We start from the raw sequence: 22,150 nt of genomic DNA on the forward strand, positions 1-22,150 counted from the left end.
CACCACAAAATCCACACTTTGCAGGGTAAGGTGGTGAAGACTCAAAAGCAAAGTTCTCAGCTCAGATATTTCACACTTTCACGAGCAGGCATAAAAAGAGACGGGACGCAGACGGGAATGATGCCATTCAGGAGACATTCATTTTTCAAAGTATTTAACAACCGCGTGTCCGGACCAAGATGCAGCTAGATGCGTGCTGCTTTTTCTGTGGTTTAGAGGGGGGGAAAAATTGAGAAAAACATCTTCCAACCAAAGTGCCAGACAAAAGTAGAGGGGTGGAGAGCAAGAGAAACAGGGAAGAAAGAGAAGGATATGGTGAGAAGAGAAGCAGTGTGTTTTATGACATGGGAGCATGCTGCAGTACAGCATTCAAGATGTTGCTAACTGGGAGCAGATGAGAGGAGGAGACACAACTGGAGCTATGTGAGTAGTCTTTGGAAGGCAAAGAGTCTGTATTACCTTATTATAACTAAAAATAATAACTTCTTTCGATCAAGAGAATCCCAAATGAATAACACATGTAAAGAAAATCTCACAGCCAGGAAATCTTTAAAAATGGTTGGTTTTGATCCTACTTCAGAGATAAAATGCCACTCCTCTCCAGCTTGTCTTCTTTGGCTTGTGCTGCTACACCGTCTGCCAAAATTCACCAGCCAGCAATGGAGGAAGCAGTAGCAGAAAGAACATTTTCCATTGTTTGGTGGGGAATTGCTTGGCTGACCCCATTCTGCACTGGAGCTGAGAGACCACTGCACAACTACAGCAGCAATTATATGTGTTAGGTGCAGGGGAAAAACATAGTAATGAGCCAAATGAGTACCAGTTTGCTGGAGGTGTGTGTGGAGTTGCTGATTCTATGTCTAAAATATGTGCTGCCTGGTGAAATATGTGTGTCTGTACCTATAGCACCTGTAAAAAACACATGCTCCACACTTGTCTTTGAACAGATTAATGTAGTTGTTCTTAATGTGTTTGGAGAATTTAGGAAATGAATCATAATTACCAGCTCAGACATTGAAAAATCCATGTTTGGGAACCACCATCTCTTGAATTCCTGCTGTTTGACACTGATAGGTATTAAATATTTGCATGTACTGTAAGTGTGTGTGTGTGTGTGCTATGTTGGGGGAGAACTAGAGAGCTGTTGTTTCTGGCAGAGCCCAAACAAGCATGACGACAGCGCATTAAAAACGGAGCCTGTCCAACTCTGCTTCTATCCTGCCGTCGTGAAGGCAGCTCTGTCTGGCTGAGACACCTGGAGGCCCTGATGGATGGCCCCAGTTATGCATTAGAAAATAAAAATGTGTAAATTTATTTTGTAGCTGTCTGCATCTGGCTAACGAGGTCAGCAACGGCAGCCAAGAAAACGAGACAAGGCCTGGATCTAACAGGCGTGTTATTTTGTGTACAGCACGATGATTGTAACGCTTTAATGTGGCTGCTGTGCAAACAGCAAAGATCCAGAGCCAGAATTGCCAAATGCTTTGCTGTTTTTTGGATGGAATAATACAATCCTCCACAAAGAGAATATGTGGTTTTAGTTTGTTAAAACCTGCTCAGTACAAAATAAGCAAATCCTTTACTCACCTTTACATGTGGGTTTGCCAGCAGTTTAAGAAGCTCTTTGACATCCTGACTGGCTGATTTGCCTTCCAGCTCATCAGACACCTGAAAATAGTCAAGGACACAATGTTCACACAACTGTGCTCAGACCATTAAGCATGCTTCTCTTTTTCAGGTGTGCATGTGAACATTCAATGCTTCGACAAGAAGACAACAGCAGTCTGTATAATGAAAAACCAATGGTAGAGGTTTGTAATTAACAGTTCAACTCTGCAAGGTGTGCTTTGTGTCAGTAATGAATAGAGGACTTGCATTTAGAGAGATAAACATACTAGTTATGCTTTATCTAAAGAAGTTATGTTGGTGTATCTTCTATTTGTATCATATTGTATTAAGACATAAAAATGCAGCTCTTTCAGTTACAGGATTTATCTGCAGCTTCATCTTGTCTTAAATAAGGTAAATCGCAGCTGGAGGCAAGGCCACACTTTGTCATGTGGCCTAGAACTCCCACCTACTGGCACCTGCCCTTTGATAAATCTTCTATTGTACCAGATCATTTTCCAATGAGAATCTCAAGAACTAAAGAAAACAGTCAGTTAAACCTGGAAACAATGGGAGCTCTGAGAGCATCACTGATTTATGGAAGATCCTCCTGGACTTGGTTGGAGTGTGGAAAGGAGCAGCAAGCCATCCCACACAGTAAAAACTGACATGAAAGCCACTTGACACTGATGAACCCTTTCTCTGTGTTTGTATTTTTCGTATCTGACCCTGCAGGAATAAAATGCAGACCAATGCTCTCTGATGGCACCAAGTGATCTGTCCAAGTAACAGCAGAGTTTGTATTAAGATGTTTGGAAGTCAGCCAGAAGAGGAAAACGGTTTTCCAACAGGGAGAAGGATACAAGTCAACCATAACAACCATACAGTTCTAGATCAGTGGCCATCATTTGAACTATTTATTGATGATGTGGTGTGTCTCACTTGCTTACACCAACGGCACTGGCCATGCTGGTTTCACTTGAGCGGTGGCAGTCACTTGCTGGGAGTTCTAGACAGTACGGCCGGGGCCAGACGAGGGTTGAAGTGTCATTTTATGTTAGTCAATAAATTAAACCTCCATTAACCGAAACCCATCTAGACAGACACTGTTCACCAAAGGTTCCTTTAATCGATTCATTTGCCTCCCAGCCAATAAAAAGATCAATCAGTTTAAACATGTTTTTTAAAACACTTACGTCACGTGCCAGAGGTGCAGCTCCTTCCAGGACAGGGGTGGGCTTGCTCTCTTCATAGTGCTGCAGCCGTTCGTGGATCTGAAAGGACAGATTGTATTCATTATTAAGGTAGTTATTGAGATAGTAGTGAGCACATGTGGAAGAAAAAGTGTGCACGCTGGAAGCCATGTGCACGTCTCCAAACAGACATGTAAGAAAACATGTACAACCTTCATCAGCACCATCTTGTACATACACAGAGTTCATTAAATCATGTCCTTAAATACCAAAAGCACACACAAAGATCTTTCACTCCCTCGATCCACTAAGTATTTCAGTTAGCTTAGCCACTGTACAAACAATCCAGTTTTCCACCATGCATTCGATATGTCCCAGTGGCCCCGTGATGATTCCAAATCATTTCAACAGTCTGGTGAAATTGGCTAAACATTTCCTTATCAGCCTCAGCGCTGTGACTGCACAGTGTTGAGAGACAGATCTGCGTCTCTGGAGAGTTGCTAAAATGGAAAGTAAGCCTGACTCGTGCGCTCACTTTCACTCATTTATACACGCAAAACCACTTCATCATATGTGGAGCAGAGATGGAATAATTTATATACACACAAAGCACACGTTCACACCCACGCACACAACGTCAAAGGCACAGTTGCACACTTGTGCCTACGCACACACAGACTCACAAAAAACACTACAGATATCCCATTTGTGATTTAAAAGCAGCTGCGCAGGAATGCATTGACAGCCTACAGGCTGCTGTCAGGTCCCATCAAGGAACAGACAGGGACAGCTTTCCTCCCAGCAGCCACTCCTGCGTCTCTCCTTCCTCAGGCCCAGCATGCATGGTGAAGGGGATCTGGGCCACGGGTCTGACTGATAGCTGGGCCCCGAGCCTGGAGCTTCCAGCTGGATGTCCTAGAAAGCATTCCAGGAGGATGGTGGAACAGAGGAGCCTCTGGCTGAGGAGAGAGTGACAGAGACGCTCTGGGCCACTTCTATATCTAAAGGGCCAAATCCACACATGCGGGAGTGCACACACACACACACACACACACACACACACACACACACACACACACACACACACACACACACACACACACACACACACACACAGATGGAGCAGTGACAATGTGTGACAGAAAATCACTCAGCAGGACAGAAAAAGACAAGAAAAGCAGTTTGTTTGCTGTCACACTGAACGGCTACAGATGCTTTGTGCAATTAAAACATCTGTTTTAGGAATGTTAGACATAGTTTTTACTCCTCGCAACACAGGTGATTATGTCTTAAAGCTAGATGGTAGCAGTACTGTAAATACGGAGGAAAGCAAGTCAGAATCACTGACAGTTGAATGTTCTGACACACTCACAGGACGGTATTTGACCTCAATGTTTTTGGCCCTGGCAGAAGTTCTGATTAGCAATAACATGAGCAGCATGTGTAGATGAGTTGATTTGAGTCTCTTCAAGCTGTCATCTGGCTTCGATAATCACCAGGGACCAACACCAAAATCCAAAACATGATGTCATTCAAAAACATTACCCAAACACCAAATGTCACCCATCAAAATCACTTTTATAACTTTCCAGTGAAGAAAACGCGACGCAACGACGTGTGAAATGTCTTTACATCGTCTCTCCCCATCAAGATTCCAGTTTAAATCTTGGCCTTAAACAGCTACAGCCATTTCAGCTGGACTTATCCATACAGTCTGCCGAGATAAATCACAGCCTGTTAGGACTCTGTCTTGGCCAGCACAACAGTCATGTTTCAAGGTCAGCTTAGAAGTTCAAATCCTGCATAAAGCCGTTATTACTCAGCAATAAAACACGGTGCATTAGGCGTGTCGTGGAGGTAAACATGTTTTTCCCCTGTGGACATGCTGATGGATGTTAGGACTGCTGTTGATGCTTTGGCAACCTGTCATGCTGTAAACTTTTTTAGACCCCCAATTATCTCAGAATTAATCCTGAGATAAATGGGGGTCAAATCACTCTATAACACTATATAAAACAGTGCTAACTGCATCTTGTGAACATCATCTATAAGCCCTAACATTATGGCTAACTAGTTTTATTTTTCTTTCCACTGAGTTATTGGTTTGAAATAATCTGTCACTAGTTTGCTAACATGAACTAATGTAATGTTTAGGGTCAGGGTTGCACACTTTGGAGACTTTTCAAAATACCCGAAGACATAAAACATAGTATTTAAGCAGGCTTAAGACCTCTGCCCAGAAAACTTCACATCACATCCTTTACAAGCTGAACATCTTTTTCAAAGTGACCCGGAGCAAAACCCTGTGACAGACTGGCGACCTGTCCACGGTGTACCCTGCTTCTCGCCCTAAGACAGCTGGGATAGGCTCCACAGTCCCCCCGCAACTCTGAAAAGCAGCAGAGAATGGATGGAGGGATGGATGAAACTGGAGTAATGGCTGTGGGATTTTCCTTGATTACCAATACAGACAATACAAAATGATAGAATAGGGACTGGTTGACCTGTAGCTTTCTTCTTGTTTTAATTGTCCCTCCAGTGTGCTTGACATGGTTCAAAAAGTTTTTCAGTAGTCAACAGCATACTGTGACCCGTCTGCTGCAATATGGAGTTTCCTTCTTCCTTCCCCTGTCCCTATCATAACCTTGCATTTGGCTTCATCTATCATCATCTAGCCACTTTTGGCTCATTTCAGAGGTACTTGTTTGTGAACAACGTGCTTGATCCGGTAAATCTGGGCTGCAGTCGACCATTGAACTTTAATGAAAATATTTGGAAGGCAGCCTAAATCCAAAGTAAGACAGTGCAAGGAAGGGGATATATTTTGGATTCAAGTGAGGCTTTTAAAATATAAATAAGCACCTGGCTCGTGTCATGAGAATATTTTCTAGCAACAAACAGATGTAAATAAAAGCTGAAAGATGATATCGGACAATAATTCTTTCATCTCTGTAACATAATCGGATTAGGATGGATGTGAGACGTCCTGACCATCTGGTGAGTACAGGTGAGAGAGACAGAAAGAGCATATGTCTGGTTTAAGTCTTCATGTTACTCTGAATTCTCTACTTCTTTCTTGTTTCTCTCTCCATCTGTGACACCTCCTCCTCTGGACCGTCTCTCTCCTTCCAGACAGAGTGACCAACAACTGGTTGTAATTACCCAGGTGAGGCAATTACAACCAGTGAGCGACCTGGGTTGGGAAGCCTGTCAGATTAACTTGATGTGTGTGTTTTCTCTCTGCTGTTTAGCCATTCTTTCGTATCCCCTCTACAACCTTACACAAATCCCAAATAAAGGTGGACTGTGGAGATTTGGTGGCCGAGCTTTAGGAAGAGGATAATTAAGGTTTTATTAATGGTGTGTCCATGATGTTAGCCTGAATGCTGCATCTGGTTTCTGAGTAAGACGAGATGGTTGTTTAGTACTTGTGTGCGTTTTAAAGTCTGCCCGTCTGTCCATTTGGCTCACTAGGATGGCTCAGTTAATCAGTCAGACACAGCAGTCGAGCAGCTATTACATTTATTTACTGAATAATAAAGAATGGAAAGCCGATTTGCAGGAAACTACCCCATGTTTAGGGGGGAAAATTGTTCTCTATTTAACAACAAAAATCAGAGAAAGATTTCAGACAAACCTTCTCCCCAATCTCTGCAGCTATCTAGTTTAACAGGCAGTAACCAAACCACAGGCCCCTTCCTGCTGGTAGAGGAAGGAATTAGAAGATCTGGGCAGGTAGATGGTGCAATAGGACTGTAATTCATGAATAATAATTGCTTTGGAGGCCGGGGGCTCCTCTTTTCAAGACTTTTTATGTGACTAATTTAGTTGTCTGCCTTCTTGACAATAAACTTTGTACACAATCTACATGTGCAATTAAAGCTAGGATTGGTTAAACTGAGGTATTCATATGTATAGCACTTAAATGAAATTACTTAAGTGTTTTAAGTGTATTTAAGAGTTATCAGTGCGTGCATATATGAGTTAAACAACACGTGATTTTCTGAAAAATATGTAGGCGAAATTCCTATAACTCTATTTGTTTGTTGTACCTTAACAAGTGAGTGGAGACTTCTCTCTCCAAACATATCCTGAAGGAAGGTGTTGTCCTCAGAGCAGTTGACATGAGGCTGCAGCTGGGATGGCAGGGCCGCCAGCAGCTCATACAGACCTGCAGAAGGAAAGAGGAAGCAGGAGGGGTCAGTGTGGTAGTGGGAGGTGTGAGTTGTTGCATGCACAGCAAAAGACACAAGTGCTGTATGTGTGCATGAATACATATACACCCAACACACCCAGAGTCAGGCAGAAAGCAGATGCACACGTAAAAACAAAACACACAAAGTCCTGTACTAGTGCCTTTAGGAAGGAGTACATACTTACACAGACTATAGCTCTAATTATAATCTGTGGATGCTCTTCCTTTTCCTTCCATGCTGATTCTATTACGCATTAAAAAAAACAGAAACAAAAATGTATGGTTCAAACTTCTACGAGCGACAAAACAGACGATGATATCCCTCCCTTTCTTGCCACTGGAAAGAAGAGGAAACGTAAAGGCAATAAACTATTTCCCTTCCCCCGCCTTTACTTCTTGCTTTTGTTCCAGCCCTTCCTGTTGTTTGAGGGACGCTTCTGTCCATGATTAGAAACAACTGAAAAAAAACAGGGAATAAATCTGAATCCTCTCAGAACAGCGGATGCTGAAATCCACAAGGCCTTTCAGGGTTTTACTCACCCAGCTTATAAAAAGAATGAAGATTTCAAATTCAATTTAAAGAGAACCAGACTGGGGAGCTGATGGTTTCAAGATTAAGCAGGGGGGAGGTGAAGCACTCAAGACGGAGAGAGCACAAAACCAGTGAGTGAGTGGGGTTACATCCAAACACAACACAGTCTTGGAGCACAGCTGATGGAGACTGGTAGCAGATACTTGTTTGCTGCTCACTTCTGGTCCTCAGCCTGGCTGTGATCCACCAAACTAGGTGATGCATTAAAGGTCAGGCTCATACTGAATGCAGTCAAGCTGCATCAAAGACCCCTTCACTAATTCTCCAGAAAAGGCCCCCCAGTTTCAAACTCCACAAACACAACCACACGGTGCTTTAAAGCCTTTGAACTAACACTGATCACGTGAAGAAGTTCTAAACATATCCACAGCAGAGCCACTGAAACGTCAAAACAAAGACAAGTAGCTTGGCTACCTCTCTGAGAGTGTCTTTCATCAGAGCACAGGGCAACAGAGAGAAAGGAGAGAGCAAAAAATCACCAGAGACAGAAGCAGAGTAAGTCAGAGCTGAAAAGGACTGATTGATGGTTGACGTTGACTGCTGGACGAGCGACTGACTGAACTGGGTTCTGACCAGGTTAGAGTCAGTGTGTACTGGCAGCTCTGGACGTTTTGTGGGAGAGCTTATGTCATGCTCTCCATCTGCTGCTGTTGGGCACCAGGATACATCAGTATGATATCCTGTCCTTTTCTCTAAACCCTGACATGATTCCTGTGCAGTGTTAGCGCCTCATACCTCACCGTTTCTCTGGAGAAAAAAAAAGGGGGGAAGAGAGACCAAGAGAACTTTTACACATAATGATGCAGGCCAGATGCAGGTTCTGGTGTCCTCATCACCAGAAAGTTTGCTTTGTAGCTAACAAAAGCCGACTGAGGGCAGCTGGCCCTCTCAATCATTTACAACTTGGAACTCTCTACAGAACATCTCACATAATATATTCAACTAAAGGATTTAAAGAGACATGGGATGAGGTGATGGGTGTAGAAAGGGCTGCTAAGGGAGCCCACTTCCCACACTATACTGATCTTCTTACAAAATACGAACTGATGAAAACAAACTCGTTTGAATAGAGGAAATGAACGCTGGGTTTTGTCTTTCTCCCAGGTGCTCGGTGAATTATGGACCCCCCTCAATATATGGGGGGATTTACGAGGTTTGCCAGACTGCTGGGGGAATAGTGTTGTGACAACATATTTCAAACACTGCCTTGTGAACATGTCTGAGAGTCATGTTCACTAATCCACTTGAGGCTTGATTTACCTTCCTGTTCTCCAGTTGAGAGAGGAGGAAAGACAGCCTCAAGCAACAGCTTTACTGACAAAGCAGTAGACTTGATAGTAAAAGATACTTATTTGAATTTTTTTTTGCCAAACTTGCTGAAAAAAAACGGTTTTCAGTGAACTTTGATAAAAGAAATTACAGAAGAGGATGTACTGATGGATAACTGCAATCACACTGAGGAGCGTGAATTTTTGTCAGGCATGTGTTTGGTGTTTTGCTGACAGATTTGACATGTTTTGAGTATAAATGTGGGAACAGGGTGACAGCAGAAGTTGCAGACTGATGGATTTGGATGGAAAATCTCAAAACCCCATTATTTGTCACTATGACCTGCCAGTTTAATAAGCTAGAACTGTCAGATGACATACAAGGGCCCAAATAGCAGACAGGTCTGGCCCGGATCTGGTGTCAAGCCGGCACTGCTGGCTGACTTCCGGCATGGTAAGTGATATGTCATCCAGATATGGGCCAGGCCTGGCATAGATGGCACTGTTTATGTGATGGCATGCCACATTTGGCCCGATGTGGTTTGGTGTATGTGGCCCAGGCTCATAGAAAATAGGTCTGGCCCGGATCTGGGATCAAGCTGGCACTTCTGACTGACTGGTGTCATGGCAGGGTGTATGTCAACCAGATGTGGGCCAGGTCTGGCAATGATGGCACTATTTATGTTCCTATTTTCCTATTTTAGTTAGAAGACCCAAATGCCATGTTGCAATACTATACTGCTATGGTAGCCAACGTTTCAAATGCAGGTTTGACAGGTTTATGAGTGTACACTTTATCCAAAACCTAGTGACAGTTTACTCATGTTTACCACTGGGTGGCTGTAGTTCAGGAGGTAGAGCAGGTCATCTACTGATCGGAAGCTTAGTGATTTGATCCCTGGCTCCTCCAGTCTGCATGTCAAGAGTGTGAATGTGTACGAATGTAGTTAGGAAGCACTGAGTTAAGAATCAGTCCATTCACTGTCTGAACACAGTTTCGTCATGTTACTTTTGTTCTATTATGTTCCAGCACATGTTGTTATTACATGGCTTGATTAAGGTACACATTAGGCTGATATCTGGGGCCAGAGGTGAAACTGTTCTGGGCCAGCACAGGGCCAGCAGTGTGTCTGCAACTGGCCCTGTGCTGGCCCATGTGTGGGCCACCTCTGGTAACCTGATCTGGGCCACCAAAGGGCCGTCATTCTTTGTGGTATGTGTGCCACGTGTAAGCACAATGTGTGGGCCAGATCCGGGCCTTACAAATTTTGCTATGTGGGGATGTGTGCTGCATACAAATTCAGGAAAATACACATCAAAACACAAACATTTTGATGAAATGTATCTACAAATTGAAGTTTACAGACATACTTACAGTTTTTAGAGGTTAAAATTTTTCAAGTTATTAAATTTATATGAATTATTATATAAACAATGGCGTGGCTTTTTGGCAACAAATCATAGGTATGGAAAATGTCATTTTTTCCCACTCATCAAGTCAGGAACTCCCTTTAAAAAACACACATTAGTAATTTAATGTGTGTGACACCATCCCTACCATATTGTCTGTTTTCTTCTCATGATTCTTTTAAAGTCAGGTGTCACAGTGTAAGTACCATATTCTTTATTTCCTCCTGAAGTTTAGCTTAGATTCATTTCTCTTACCTCTGAATAAATCTATGGAAGTGCTTGTTTGTATAAGCCTTTGTGTTGTTGAATGTAACTTCCTTTACTCTATGTCCTCTTTGTCTATGTGTTATTGTCTGAGTTTATTCTCTCCTTTTTTTTCAGTTCCTACCTCTTTCATTTTAAATGTTGGTTCCTCTTTGGGCTTTCACTTTTAAAGATAGATTTGGCAGAAAAATGAGTTTCATTCTAATTAAGGATGGGAATCAATAACAAGTTCTTGTAGAGAAACAGTTCCCAGTAGTCCAAGTCCTTGGAACCGTTAATGTGTTTGCCTATCGATTCCACTTATCCACTTGCACTTGCTCTACAATCAGCGGGTGTTAAAGTGCAAATGATATCCAGGACAGAAACAACTGTACTATGCTCTTAACACAACTTTGGCTCTTTGCAAGTATCTGCATAGACAACATGCTAATGCTAAGCTAGCCAAGAACCTAAAGTGATGTTAAAGCTGAGTGAATGGCAACCCCAGACCCTGAACTTCAACAGATTACAAACAGACGAGCACAAACCTTTGAGCATACAGTCTGTAATTAATTTGAACAAATGTAATGTCTTTGAGATCCTACTTAACAATGGTGACAACAGCTGATATTGATAATGGAATCAGAATCAATAAATTCTGATCAATTCCCATCCATACTTCCAAGGATGGCTGGGCTGTCCCTTAGAGACAGGATGAGGAGCTCGGAGTAGAGCAGCTGCTGCTCCGCATTTAAAGGAGTCAGATAAATAAGGGATCTGACTAGGATGCCATCTGGATGCCTGCTAGATGAAGTACAGTGGGGCAAAAAAGTACTTAGTCAGCCACCGATTGTGCAAGTTCCCCCACCTAAAATGATGACAGAGGTCAGTAATTTGCACCAGAGGTACACTTCAACTGTGAGAGACAGAATGTGAAAAAAAAATCCATGAATCCACATGGTAGGATTTGTAAAGAATTTATTCGTAAATCAGGGTGGAAAATAAGTATTTGGTCAATAACAAAAATACAACTCAATACTTTTGTTGAAATTTCCCAATTCTTTGAATCTTTGGGCTGAAGGAAGGACAATACTCGGTGTATTTATGCTCAATCAACAATCATTTATTTCCATACAATTCAACACTTAAGAGCATAAGGACCATCATGATGGGGAGACCTGCCTGAAGAGGGTCACAGCAGTCTCAAAATGGTGACGGGTTATTCAGCTTCTTATAGTCTCTGGTGGCCCCCACCTAGTCGTAAAAGCCTAAACATTACATTCTTTCTCTCTTACAGCGCCTAAGTTATGACCTCGGCTCCCTGTCTTTCTGCTCTTCTGAAAGGTGGGGGTATGGAATGTGGTCTATCTCCCCTGTCTTAGACACCAAGTCTCCTGCTTACAACCTTCTTTTTATGATTCAACAATAGAGCATGTCAAGAAAACAGTGTAACACATTCCCAGCAGATCAAGGATACAGAGTGATGCACATTTATCTAATGAACTAATATGTGAATATGTTCTGTTAACTCAAAAGTATAATGAGAACTAAACTACATACAGATCACACCCTCTATATTAAAGGGTATAATATGATCTACAGCAGTATTCTAATTCAACTACTTTGATTACATATATAAGGTAACATATAGTAACAGAATAATCTAATACTTTGTAACATAACCTTTGTTGGCAATAACAGAGGTCAAACGTTTACTATAGGTCTTTACCAGGTTTGCACACACAGTAGCTGGTATTTTGGCCCATTCCTCCATGCAGATCTTCTCGAGAGCAGTGATGTTTTGGGGCTGTCGCCGAGCAACACGGACTTTCAACTCCCGCCACAGATTTTCTATGGGGTTGAGGTCTGGAGACTGGCTAGGCCACTCCAGGACTTTCAAATGCTTCTTACGGAGCCACTCCTTTGTTGCCCGGGCGGTGTGTTTTGGATCATTGTCATGTTGGAAGACCCAGCCTCGTTTCATCTTCAAAGTTCTCACTGATGGAAGGAGGTTTTGGCTCAAGATCTCACGATACATGGCCCCATTCATTCTGTCCTTAACACGGATCAGTCATCCTGTCCCCTTGGCAGAAAAACAGCCCCATAGCATGATGTTTCCACCCCCATGCTTCACAGTAGGTATGGTGTTCTTGGGATGCAACTCAGTATTCTTCTTCCTCCAAACACGACGAGTTGAGTTTATACCAAAAAGTTCTACTTTGGTTTCATCTGACCACATGACATTCTCCCAATCCTCTGCTGTATCATCCATGTGCTCTCTGGCAAACTTCAGACGGGCCTGGACATGCACTGGCTTCAGCAGCGGAACACGTCTGGCACTGCGGGATTTGATTCCCTGCCGTTGTAGTGTGTTACTGATGGTGACCTTTGTTACTTTGGTCCCAGCTCTCTGCAGGTCATTCACCAGGTCCCCCCGTGTGGTTCTGGGATCTTTGCTCACCGTTCTCATGATCATTTTGACCCCACGGGATGAGATCTTGCGTGGAGCCCCAGATCGAGGGAGATTATCAGTGGTCTTGTATGTCTTCCATTTTCTGATGATTGCTCCCACAGTTGATTTTTTCACACCAAGCTGCTTGCCTATTGTAGATTCACTCTTCCCAGTCTGGTGCAGGTCTACAATACTTTTCCTGGTGTCCTTCGAAAGCTCTTTGGTCTTGGCCATGGCGGAGTTTGGAGTCTGACTGTTTGAGGCTGTGGACAGGTGTCTTTTATACAGATGATGAGTTCAAACAGGTGCCATTCATACAGGTAACAAGTGGGGGACAGAAAAGCTTCTTACAGAAGACGTTACAGGTCTGTGAGAGCCAGAGATTTTCCTTGTTTGAGGTGACCAAATACTTATTTTCCACCCTAATTTACGAATAAATTCTTTACAAATCCTACCATGTGGATTCATGGATTTTTTTTTCACATTCTGTCTCTCACAGTTGAAGTGTACCTCTGGTGCAAATTACTGACCTCTGTCATCATTTTAAGTGGGGGAACTTGCACAATCGGTGGCTGACTAAATACTTTTTTGCCCCACTGTATTTTGGGCATGTCCTACCATGGGGTAACCCCAGAGCAGACCAATGACTTGCTGGAGAGATTATATCTGTTGATTGGCTCTGTTGAAGTCTTGGTGTCCCCTAGAAGAGCCTCCTTTCTCTGACTAAAGATAAGGCAGCCAGGGTGAGGGAAGTCTGGGCTTCTCTGCTCAGGCTGCTGCTGCTTAACTACGATACAGGGTGATTGATGGATGGATGGATGTTGTTCATTCTTCGTGTGGTAGGAAGGTGTGATCGCGTAATACCTTGCTATGGGTGCAACAAACCTCAGCATAGCACAAACCTTTCTCCCCATGCCATAACTGCCGTTCACTTTAGTTTATCTCAGTTTCTCATTTCTTCTCTCTCGTGCTTGGCCTCTCACTCGTCACACGATTCTGCAGAGTTTCATCATCATCATTTTTGTGGCTTATTTGTGGTAGCAGAGCAACCTTTAAAACCAGGGCATGGCAAATATAAAACTACATTGCAGAAAGGAAATTCAATAAAATATTATCTATCATATGTCTTCCAGCTGGAAGTACAGATTGTATTGAAACAGATTAAACAACAGTGGTGCACCAGGAGTCATCATATTTTTTAAGATGTTATTTCCTTATTACATTTTGAAGCTGTAGTTTTAAGTCACAGCTGATCTAAAAATGTATTTATCAATTAAATGGTTGCTTTTTTTCTTGAAAACTATGAATTCTTTTTTCCATCATTCTCACAGAACTTTGGCTCCTAAATCAACAGCTTTCTTAGGATACCAGGAGTAATACTACCAGTAATCTGTGCGAACGTCGGTCACTCCCTATGCCAGGCTAACCACAAGCATTTATGACTTCTCCCAACCTGTAACACAACATTCATCCATAATGCTCATTAGGTTTCACCTGCACACACAACTTCACGGCTTTCTACTTTGCCTCTACAAATTTCCAGAACAACAGGACCTTTGGTTACTAGTAAATGGACTGATTCTTATATAGCGCTTTTCTACTCTCCCAGAGCACTCAAAGCACAACATGCCACATTCCCCCCCATTCATTCTTCTATACTTCAGGGATGTTTAGCAAACATTCACACACATTCACGCTGCGACGGATGTATTGGAGAGCAACCGGGGGTTAGAATCTTGCTCAAGGATTTTTGGCATGCAGACTAGGGGGAGCCAGGGATCGAACCACCAACCTTCCAATGAGTAGCTGACCTGATCTATCACCTGAGCTACAGCCACCCTGGTGCTCTTTACTCTGTTAAAAGTCTGGACACAGAAAAACACACGCTCTTTATCCATCAGCGTAAGACTTAATGTCTCTCCTCCTTTTGTCCTCATGCTGTTCGGAGCTTGTCAAGACCTCTGTGTGTGCGTGCACAGTGATGTAGCTGCCCATTAAGCCGGTCTGAGAGGAGGAAAGCGTTCCTGAGGGGAGAGGTGGTGATTTCTGCCAGCTGTCTCTGTGATGACAAGTCTGACATGTTCCTCGTTCTGACATCACACACACGCACTCCTCACAACTGGAAGGCGAGAGCACGGTGTATGTATTTTAACATCGTTTTGCTCTATGTTGTTAAACTGTAAATTCACAGCAGTATGCTTTTCATTGAGCTGGGCACAAAATGGAGCGAAAATAGACTTTGGTTTATTTTCCAACCGCAGTTTTACATGGTCCACTCGAGTGAAGAAAAAGTACCCTGAGGCACACGAATAGTAATTCTTTTCTACACTGAAATTAAATTTGGGCTCCCCTTGAAGTGGTGGGCGCACCAACAGGCTATACTGACATTTAAATAAAGATGTATTCATTTTTCAGCTGAGGTCAGACTTGCATTCATACTCTTCTATTTGTATGCTGTGGAGCCACATAATAGCATGAATCAAATAAGTCCTTTAGCAATTTCTTCTAAATGACACATATTAGTAGTGTTGCTGATTGTGTTCCTTGCCTGAGGGTCCGTTACCTGGCTCATGGCCGGTTCCGGTGGCCAGGGCAGGCATGCCTCCTGCCGGCTACTTCCTGGTTCTCCTCAGACTGTGGAAAATGGCGTCAGGAGCTCCTCGGAAGCAATCTCCAGCTGAATCTGAGGATGGGCTTTATGCCATAGAGCCCTGCAAGAGAACAAGAATTTTGAGCCTACTTGTGGCAGAACAGATGTATATGTCTGAGTATGTGTTTAGGGATTACACTGGCATCTGTAACCATGGATATAAATATATATATTATAAAACATATATTTGTCTCTGTAGGTGAGCCAGTGCATGTGCGTTGACAGTGTGTTCACAATTTACTTCTGGTGTTTACAACGCATTACTTTTTCTGCTGCTACTTTTCAGCTTATATATCCCCCTGAATCACAACATAAGGAAACCAAGCAGCTAATGTGCATCAGTGTGGACAACACACACGTATTCTGCTCATTTCCAACTCCATGTCTTTATTCTTGGATTCTATTGAAATAGTTTTCCATTATCCAGAGCTCAAACTAATCCTTTTTTCTCTCCTTCTGTTCATCCTCTGCATGGGTTGGAGTTTCAGCTACTTTACCACAACCTTTAATAAATTTTATGTATATAAGACTGTATCACAGCAACAGTCACATCAAGGCGCTTATTGTAAGCTAAATACCCTACAATAATAGAGAGAAAACCCCGACAATCAGACAACGCCGTATTAGAAAACATTTAGCATCAGTGGGAACTACAATCTTTAACAGGAAGAAAACCTCCAGCTCTGTACAAACACATGTAGAGTTTGAGCCTACGCAGCAAAATAGAAACAAACATGAAAAGTCTTAAGGCATGCTGCACCATCTTTTTCTTCATTTTTTGTTGCATGTGAAGGGGAATGACCACATTCTCAACTGTTAGTGTCTGTTCAGACCACAAGAAAATCTGATGGTCATGGGAGGAGTAAAGTGACACCTTGCCATGTTGATAAAGGTCAAGCTCTGCTTAGTTGCAATGAGCTGTTCCTCCATGTATCCATGTAAAGCCTGACATCTCCAAATGGTTCTCCCACCATCTAGTGGGAACTGTTGCAACTGCAGGGAGTGTTCACCCTAAAAACCCCAGCTGGGGTGCAACCTGAAGGACTTTTCCCCAACAAACCACCTGTATGTGTGTAAGTCAGAAGATCTTGTCTGCATGTACGAAAACACATCTGGGTGATGGAAAGGTGCACAGACTGTTTTTCTTCTTCTCTTTTCAAAAACAATCCTTTCTGCTGGGCCTGCGGGGAGAATCGGTGGAACAATCTGAATCTCAGCTGGATGCTGATGAAGTTAGAGAGAGAAACAGTCAGGAGGTGAATGACTTACAGAGAAAAACACTCGAGTGCCTGAAACTTCTCACTGCCTATCAAGAAATGTAAAGTCTGTTTCAAGTTTAAAACTTGAAGACAGTTTTGTTATTTAATCTTTAGCTTCTCCTCTTTCTTGAGCAGACGGGACATTGGAAGATCACTGCTCAAAGCAAATGGCCAAAAGACATCAAGAACTTCATCAGGTAAAGAAACAGGAGAAAAACGTGTCATCCTCTGAATGCTTTCTCAGGGTTCAACTGGGAGAAATGCTGTCTCCATCTGGGCCTGACAGGAAGAGCAACGACAGGACACAAGAGAGGTCAACTTTGCCAACGAAGGTCAGCGCCACTGAATCCTCCCCAGGCACCCACTGGGATGTTGGATTTTCTGTCTGTCCTGTTCTTCCCACATCCAGTAACAGCAAGGCCAGCTCCTGGCACTGGATTTTACTGGGCCACCATGAATGACACTCGTCTCCACTGCGTAACTGATGACCATCCAAAACCAGCCCTGTCACACCTGCTCTGGTTACAGCTCAAAGGAGCAGTTAGCTCCAAAGTTATCCAGCAGCTCCAGTGTCTGCTGATCAGCTTCAGGGTTTATCTACACTGGTCCTTATATGACAGAAAATCTATTCAGCAGCCTGTGCAACACATGCTCCTTTTACCAACACCGTTCTGTCAGCTAGATTGAAGAAATTCATCTTGTGACATTTAAATAAAAGCAATCACTGCAGTGATCACAAATTTGATGAAAATATTTAATGTTAGCTTTCAGATTCGACACTTCTTAGACACTCAATCCTACTAGATGTTTTAGTCAGTACCAAATATATATTAAAAGGATAAAACAGTTTGAGGTCTGTGTAATCACTGGTGATTCCCTAACCCTTTACCTCCAACTATCATCTAAATCCACTGCATAGTTCCTGCAGCATCCAAGGCCACAGACTTGCTGAGGTATTAAATTTGCAGACAGTAATCAACAGCTGCATGCTGAAGGGTACACTATGTTGTTTTTGCTTGCTCTTGTGTGTTCCCATAAAGGTCAGTTATGATAGCAGACAGCACACAATCTTCAAGTCCACAAAAAGAGGTTTCCAAACATTAGTCCTGTGATGATGTTTAAAAAGAGGGAGGTTCTGCTACAGACACTGAAGATGAGAGATTTACAAGCTCGTGGGTTTAAAACGAGGAATAAAGCTGTGCTTTTTATGGAAAACTGTGTTTTTTTAACTTGAAGCCCCATTGGTAAGCTTCGGTTTGGGGTGTTGGTATCGGGGCAACTGTGAAGAAAGAAATCAATTTGTATTTCAGCTACTCTACATCATACTGACTTGAAGGAACCACAATGTGCAAAGTCAGACAGACAGAAGTAGATAGAGTTACAGGCGATGCACACAAGCATACATGACACACTTGTAAGAGCATAATTGCAGCTTAACCAGCTGTGGTAAAGGCGAACATTCATTTACACACAGTGGAACTCCATTTCAATGAGCTGTGCATAATTGCAGTGTATTAAAGCGTGGTCTTTGGGAATTTTTATCCACATGACATTCTGAAATGGAAAGAAAGAAATTGAGAAATCCTTCTGATGGCAGCCCTCTGCCGTTTTCTGGTTCTTCTGTGGAAAAACACATTGTTGAATAATGTCTTTCTCCTGCCTCGCTGTGGCCCTGCCAAAGTGTCACCACGTCCATTCCTATTAAGCATGAGGCGCTGGCGGGACAGGGTTGAGTTTTCTGGAGTGTGCCATGCGTCATCTGCTTAATAGCCGTTAGCTTTATGAGGGATCGGGGCTGCTTAAAATAAGACTTGGCGGTACCTGGCATGGTTTGTGTTCCTGCAATGACTGACTGCTATGAAGGAGGAGGGGAGCAGTAATAACAATGCAATGAGCAATAGGAAGAAGTCCATGCATACATATGTAAATTAGGTTAGGATTGGGTTAGCAAATGTGGAATATCGGTGTAAACCAAGATGTAGAAGAGTTCATATCAAGGGCAGCGTCCTTGTAAGCAGTTAACAGGAAAATGTGAAAAGTGAGCTCTCATCTCTCGGGCTCAGGTGGGATTTTTCTGACAGCTCAGACAGAATCAGCACTCAGCCATGTGTTCCTCATGACTGTCCAGTTGTTCCACATAAAATACTTCTGCTTATGTATATGTACACACATGAACACACACACACACACGCCAAGAAAATCAATATACAACTCTCTACTGTATTCAATGTTTCCTATAGAAAAACTACACTAAATGTTTTGCAGCAGCACTCCAAACTGTAACACTTCCCATGTAATAAAAGCTCATAGTAACAGGGTAATCGTATCAATCAGTATGAACTGTACAAATACTGATAGAAAGTGAAAAAAGAACAAGCAAAGTCACTTTGTCTACACAAAAATCATTTGACCACAGAAACCTTCATGAGCACATGATTGAATACATGTGCAGGGCAAAAACAGGTTCAGTAAGCCAACCAGCCAAAATCCGATGACAAAGATGTTCTACACAAGATAACAAATCAAGAAGAAATGGCCAAAAGCTCTGCAGGGACTTACCAGATCACCTTCTTCGTTCAACAGAAACAGCTTTCTACGCAGCAGCAGATACTCAGACGTGCACAAAAACACTAGAGCCTCCCATACAGGATGATACCCACCCGCCAGGTGTGTCAGCTCACCTGGAAAGACCTGAAATTCGAGTTCCTCCTGCCTAAGGGTTGACTGCGCTCCACCCACTTTTAATTTACACTACAACTCAATAGTAAAGAGACAGAAAGGGTGTTAACCAGTTTGACCCTGGCACAAAAAAAAACAAGTCTTATCTTGGTCTTCTCCGAAACTGGAAACTTTTATTTGACTTTGATTTTACATACAGCCTTGCTTCTGTTTGGCTAAACATGCTTTTAAGTATACTATAGAAACGTATCAATCAAACTATATTTCCTTCTGTCATACACAATGTAACAAAAAGGTCCAGATAAAGTGCTTAGTAAACGCAATACAGTGTAGTCTTTTCAAAACGTAATAACAACAAATAACCACTAGATGGTGCAATCAGCTCACTAAATATTTTCACTGCTCAGCCACCAGGAGCAAAAACTACTTTGGAGAATAGCTGACAGCTTACATTCACATTGTTGCTTCAGTTTGTGTATTTTTTGTGTGTGTGAGTGTCCCCATCATGACCTCAAGATGTGCCTCAGTGTGCCAGTAAATACAGGGATCGGTAATCTCATCCACTGCCTGCCAGGCAGGGCCCCATTATTCCTCCACAGAGGAGGCAGTTTTGTTCTTGATGCTCATTTAGTTAAGGTGGCACACAAAGACAGAAAATTATAATTCTTATTAACAAATCAGATTACAATGGATTTTGAGAAGAAAAAAAAGTAATTGATTAAGAGTATTGTAGTGCAATCATTTTGCAAGACTTGAGCAAGTTGCCAGTTGTACACATTATCTGAGCTTTTTTCATTGAACACTTAATTCAACCCTGATCTGCCAAAAGAGGCATGTAAAGAAAGCAGATAAATGGTCATTTCAAGCAGATATTCTTTTTCAAACACAGCTTTGCAGATGCATGGCCAAAAATCCTTGATAAGGCTTTTTCAGGAGCATTAACGTACCATTTGCCATTTTCCTCCAAGTATACTGAATGGGGACATCTATTACCTGCGTAACCTTCTTACTAAGTTGAAACTAACAGATAATGATAATAAATGGGAGATTAATTGTCCATAATAATACAACAGCACTGCTATAATACACAGTGTGTTTCTTTGTCCACAAACTCATCGTAGACCATCAGGTGTTGAACAACCAAACCTTTCCCACAGGTACATCTTAGGCTCCTGAAGGTTCTTATCTAGATCAGATGTCATTATTTCACAGATTATTTCACATATGCCCACGATGAATACATGTCACCCTTTGATTACAGCTCTATCTTAAAGACCTCATAGCATCAAATTATCTCGCTGAACATGTTCACTTCCTGTTTAAAATGAGTTCTTTCTCCCCCCGTGTTTGCTTATAGGAGAGTGTCTGCTTGTTGGGGTTTTCTCACTAATATTGTAGGACATTTACATCACAAGCCCCTTGAAGCGGCCGTTAATGTTAATTGATGCTGCATAAATTAAACCTTGCTGAAAGGAACAGTGTGTTACTTAATGCTTATAAAGTTTTTAGCAGGAGAAAAAAATATTTTTACCATAAAACCTGAAAGATATAGTCCAAGTCTTGTGCAGTCTAATTGTATTTTTTAAATCTCTTTTCTGGGGCGATCGTGGCTCAAGAGTTGGGAGTTCGCCTTGTAATCGGAAGGTTGCCGGTTCGAGCCCCGGCTTGGACAGTCTCGGTCGTTGTGTCCTTGGGCAAGACACTTCACCCGTTGCTTACTGGTGGTGGTCAGAGGGCCCGGTGGCGCCAGTGTCCGGCAGCCTCGCCTCTGTCAGTGCGCCCCAGGGTGGCTGTGGCTACAATGTAGCTTGCCATCACCAGTGTGTGAATGTGTGTGTGAATGGGTGGATGACTGAATGTAGTGTGAAGCGCTTTGGGGTCTTTAGGGACTAGTAAGACGCTATACAAATACAGGCCATTTACCATTTTACCATTCTGATGATATTCAAATGTTCAACATATTTTGTATACTCCTAACAGAAGAAAGAGTAATTGCCATGTCATAAAGCCTATAAACAATGACTCATTAAAAATACAAATATACAGTACATTTGTTTCAAATGCTCCAGTGTACAGTCAGCTACTTGCTTGTCCTTAACACCTCCTCCTCCACCTCTTTGTTCTCCTCCTGTCACTCCCCTCTGGTTCCCATGCAGACATAGCAGCTCTTTGTCTGTCTCTGACCCATCAACAAGGAGAGGAGGCCAAAGTGACTATCAGTTGCCACTGACACATTCCACTTTCTCTCTCACACACACACACACACACACACACCGTGTTGAACCAGTCATTAACCAATTACATTGATCCTAGACATCAGATGGAGAACAAAAAGGCGGAGGGTGGATATAGTGGGAGTGGTGGTGCAGAGAAAAGAGGAGTAAAACACACTTTGCTTAATCACATAATATCATTGATTTGAGTACTTCACTTAAACCCCACAGGACTCAAAGTCCCTGAATGAAATTGTGTTTATTTATAGTGAGGGAGATGCTAATGCATGACTCTTCTTCACACACACACACACACACACACACACACACACACACACACACACACACACACACACACACTTCAATTTCCATTCATTAGATGAGCAAA

At 42.5% G+C, this 22,150-nt stretch overlaps 1 protein-coding gene across 7 annotated transcripts in view; it reads right to left on the bottom strand.

Annotated features, from left to right (window-relative positions):
- Positions 1–22,150, bottom strand: part of mpp7a (MAGUK p55 scaffold protein 7a) — a 66,178-nt gene that overhangs the window by 17,965 nt on the left and 26,063 nt on the right. For 5 of the 7 annotated variants that reach the window (XM_086307301.1, XM_086307299.1, XM_086307303.1 and 2 more), the window contains exons 2-5: positions 15,510–15,672; positions 6,854–6,972; positions 2,805–2,882; positions 1,588–1,668 (exon numbers count right to left, since the gene is read on the bottom strand). In XM_086307301.1, the coding sequence (XP_086163427.1) occupies positions 1,588–1,668; positions 2,805–2,882; positions 6,854–6,972; positions 15,510–15,561 (330 nt within the window). In that variant the 5' untranslated portion in view covers positions 15,562–15,672. The remainder of the gene's footprint in view (positions 1–1,587; positions 1,669–2,804; positions 2,883–6,853; positions 6,973–15,509; positions 15,673–22,150) is intronic. The other 2 variants (XM_086307300.1, XM_086307306.1) reach the window with 1 other exon arrangement.

The sequence above is a fragment of the Aulonocara sp. 'chitande type north' Nkhata Bay genome, linkage group LG9, assembly GCF_057382095.1.
Source record: "Aulonocara sp. 'chitande type north' Nkhata Bay isolate Kocher_YH1m ecotype deep benthic linkage group LG9, A_spYH_male_GT1.1, whole genome shotgun sequence".
NCBI lineage: Eukaryota > Metazoa > Chordata > Actinopteri > Cichliformes > Cichlidae > Aulonocara > Aulonocara sp. 'chitande type north' Nkhata Bay.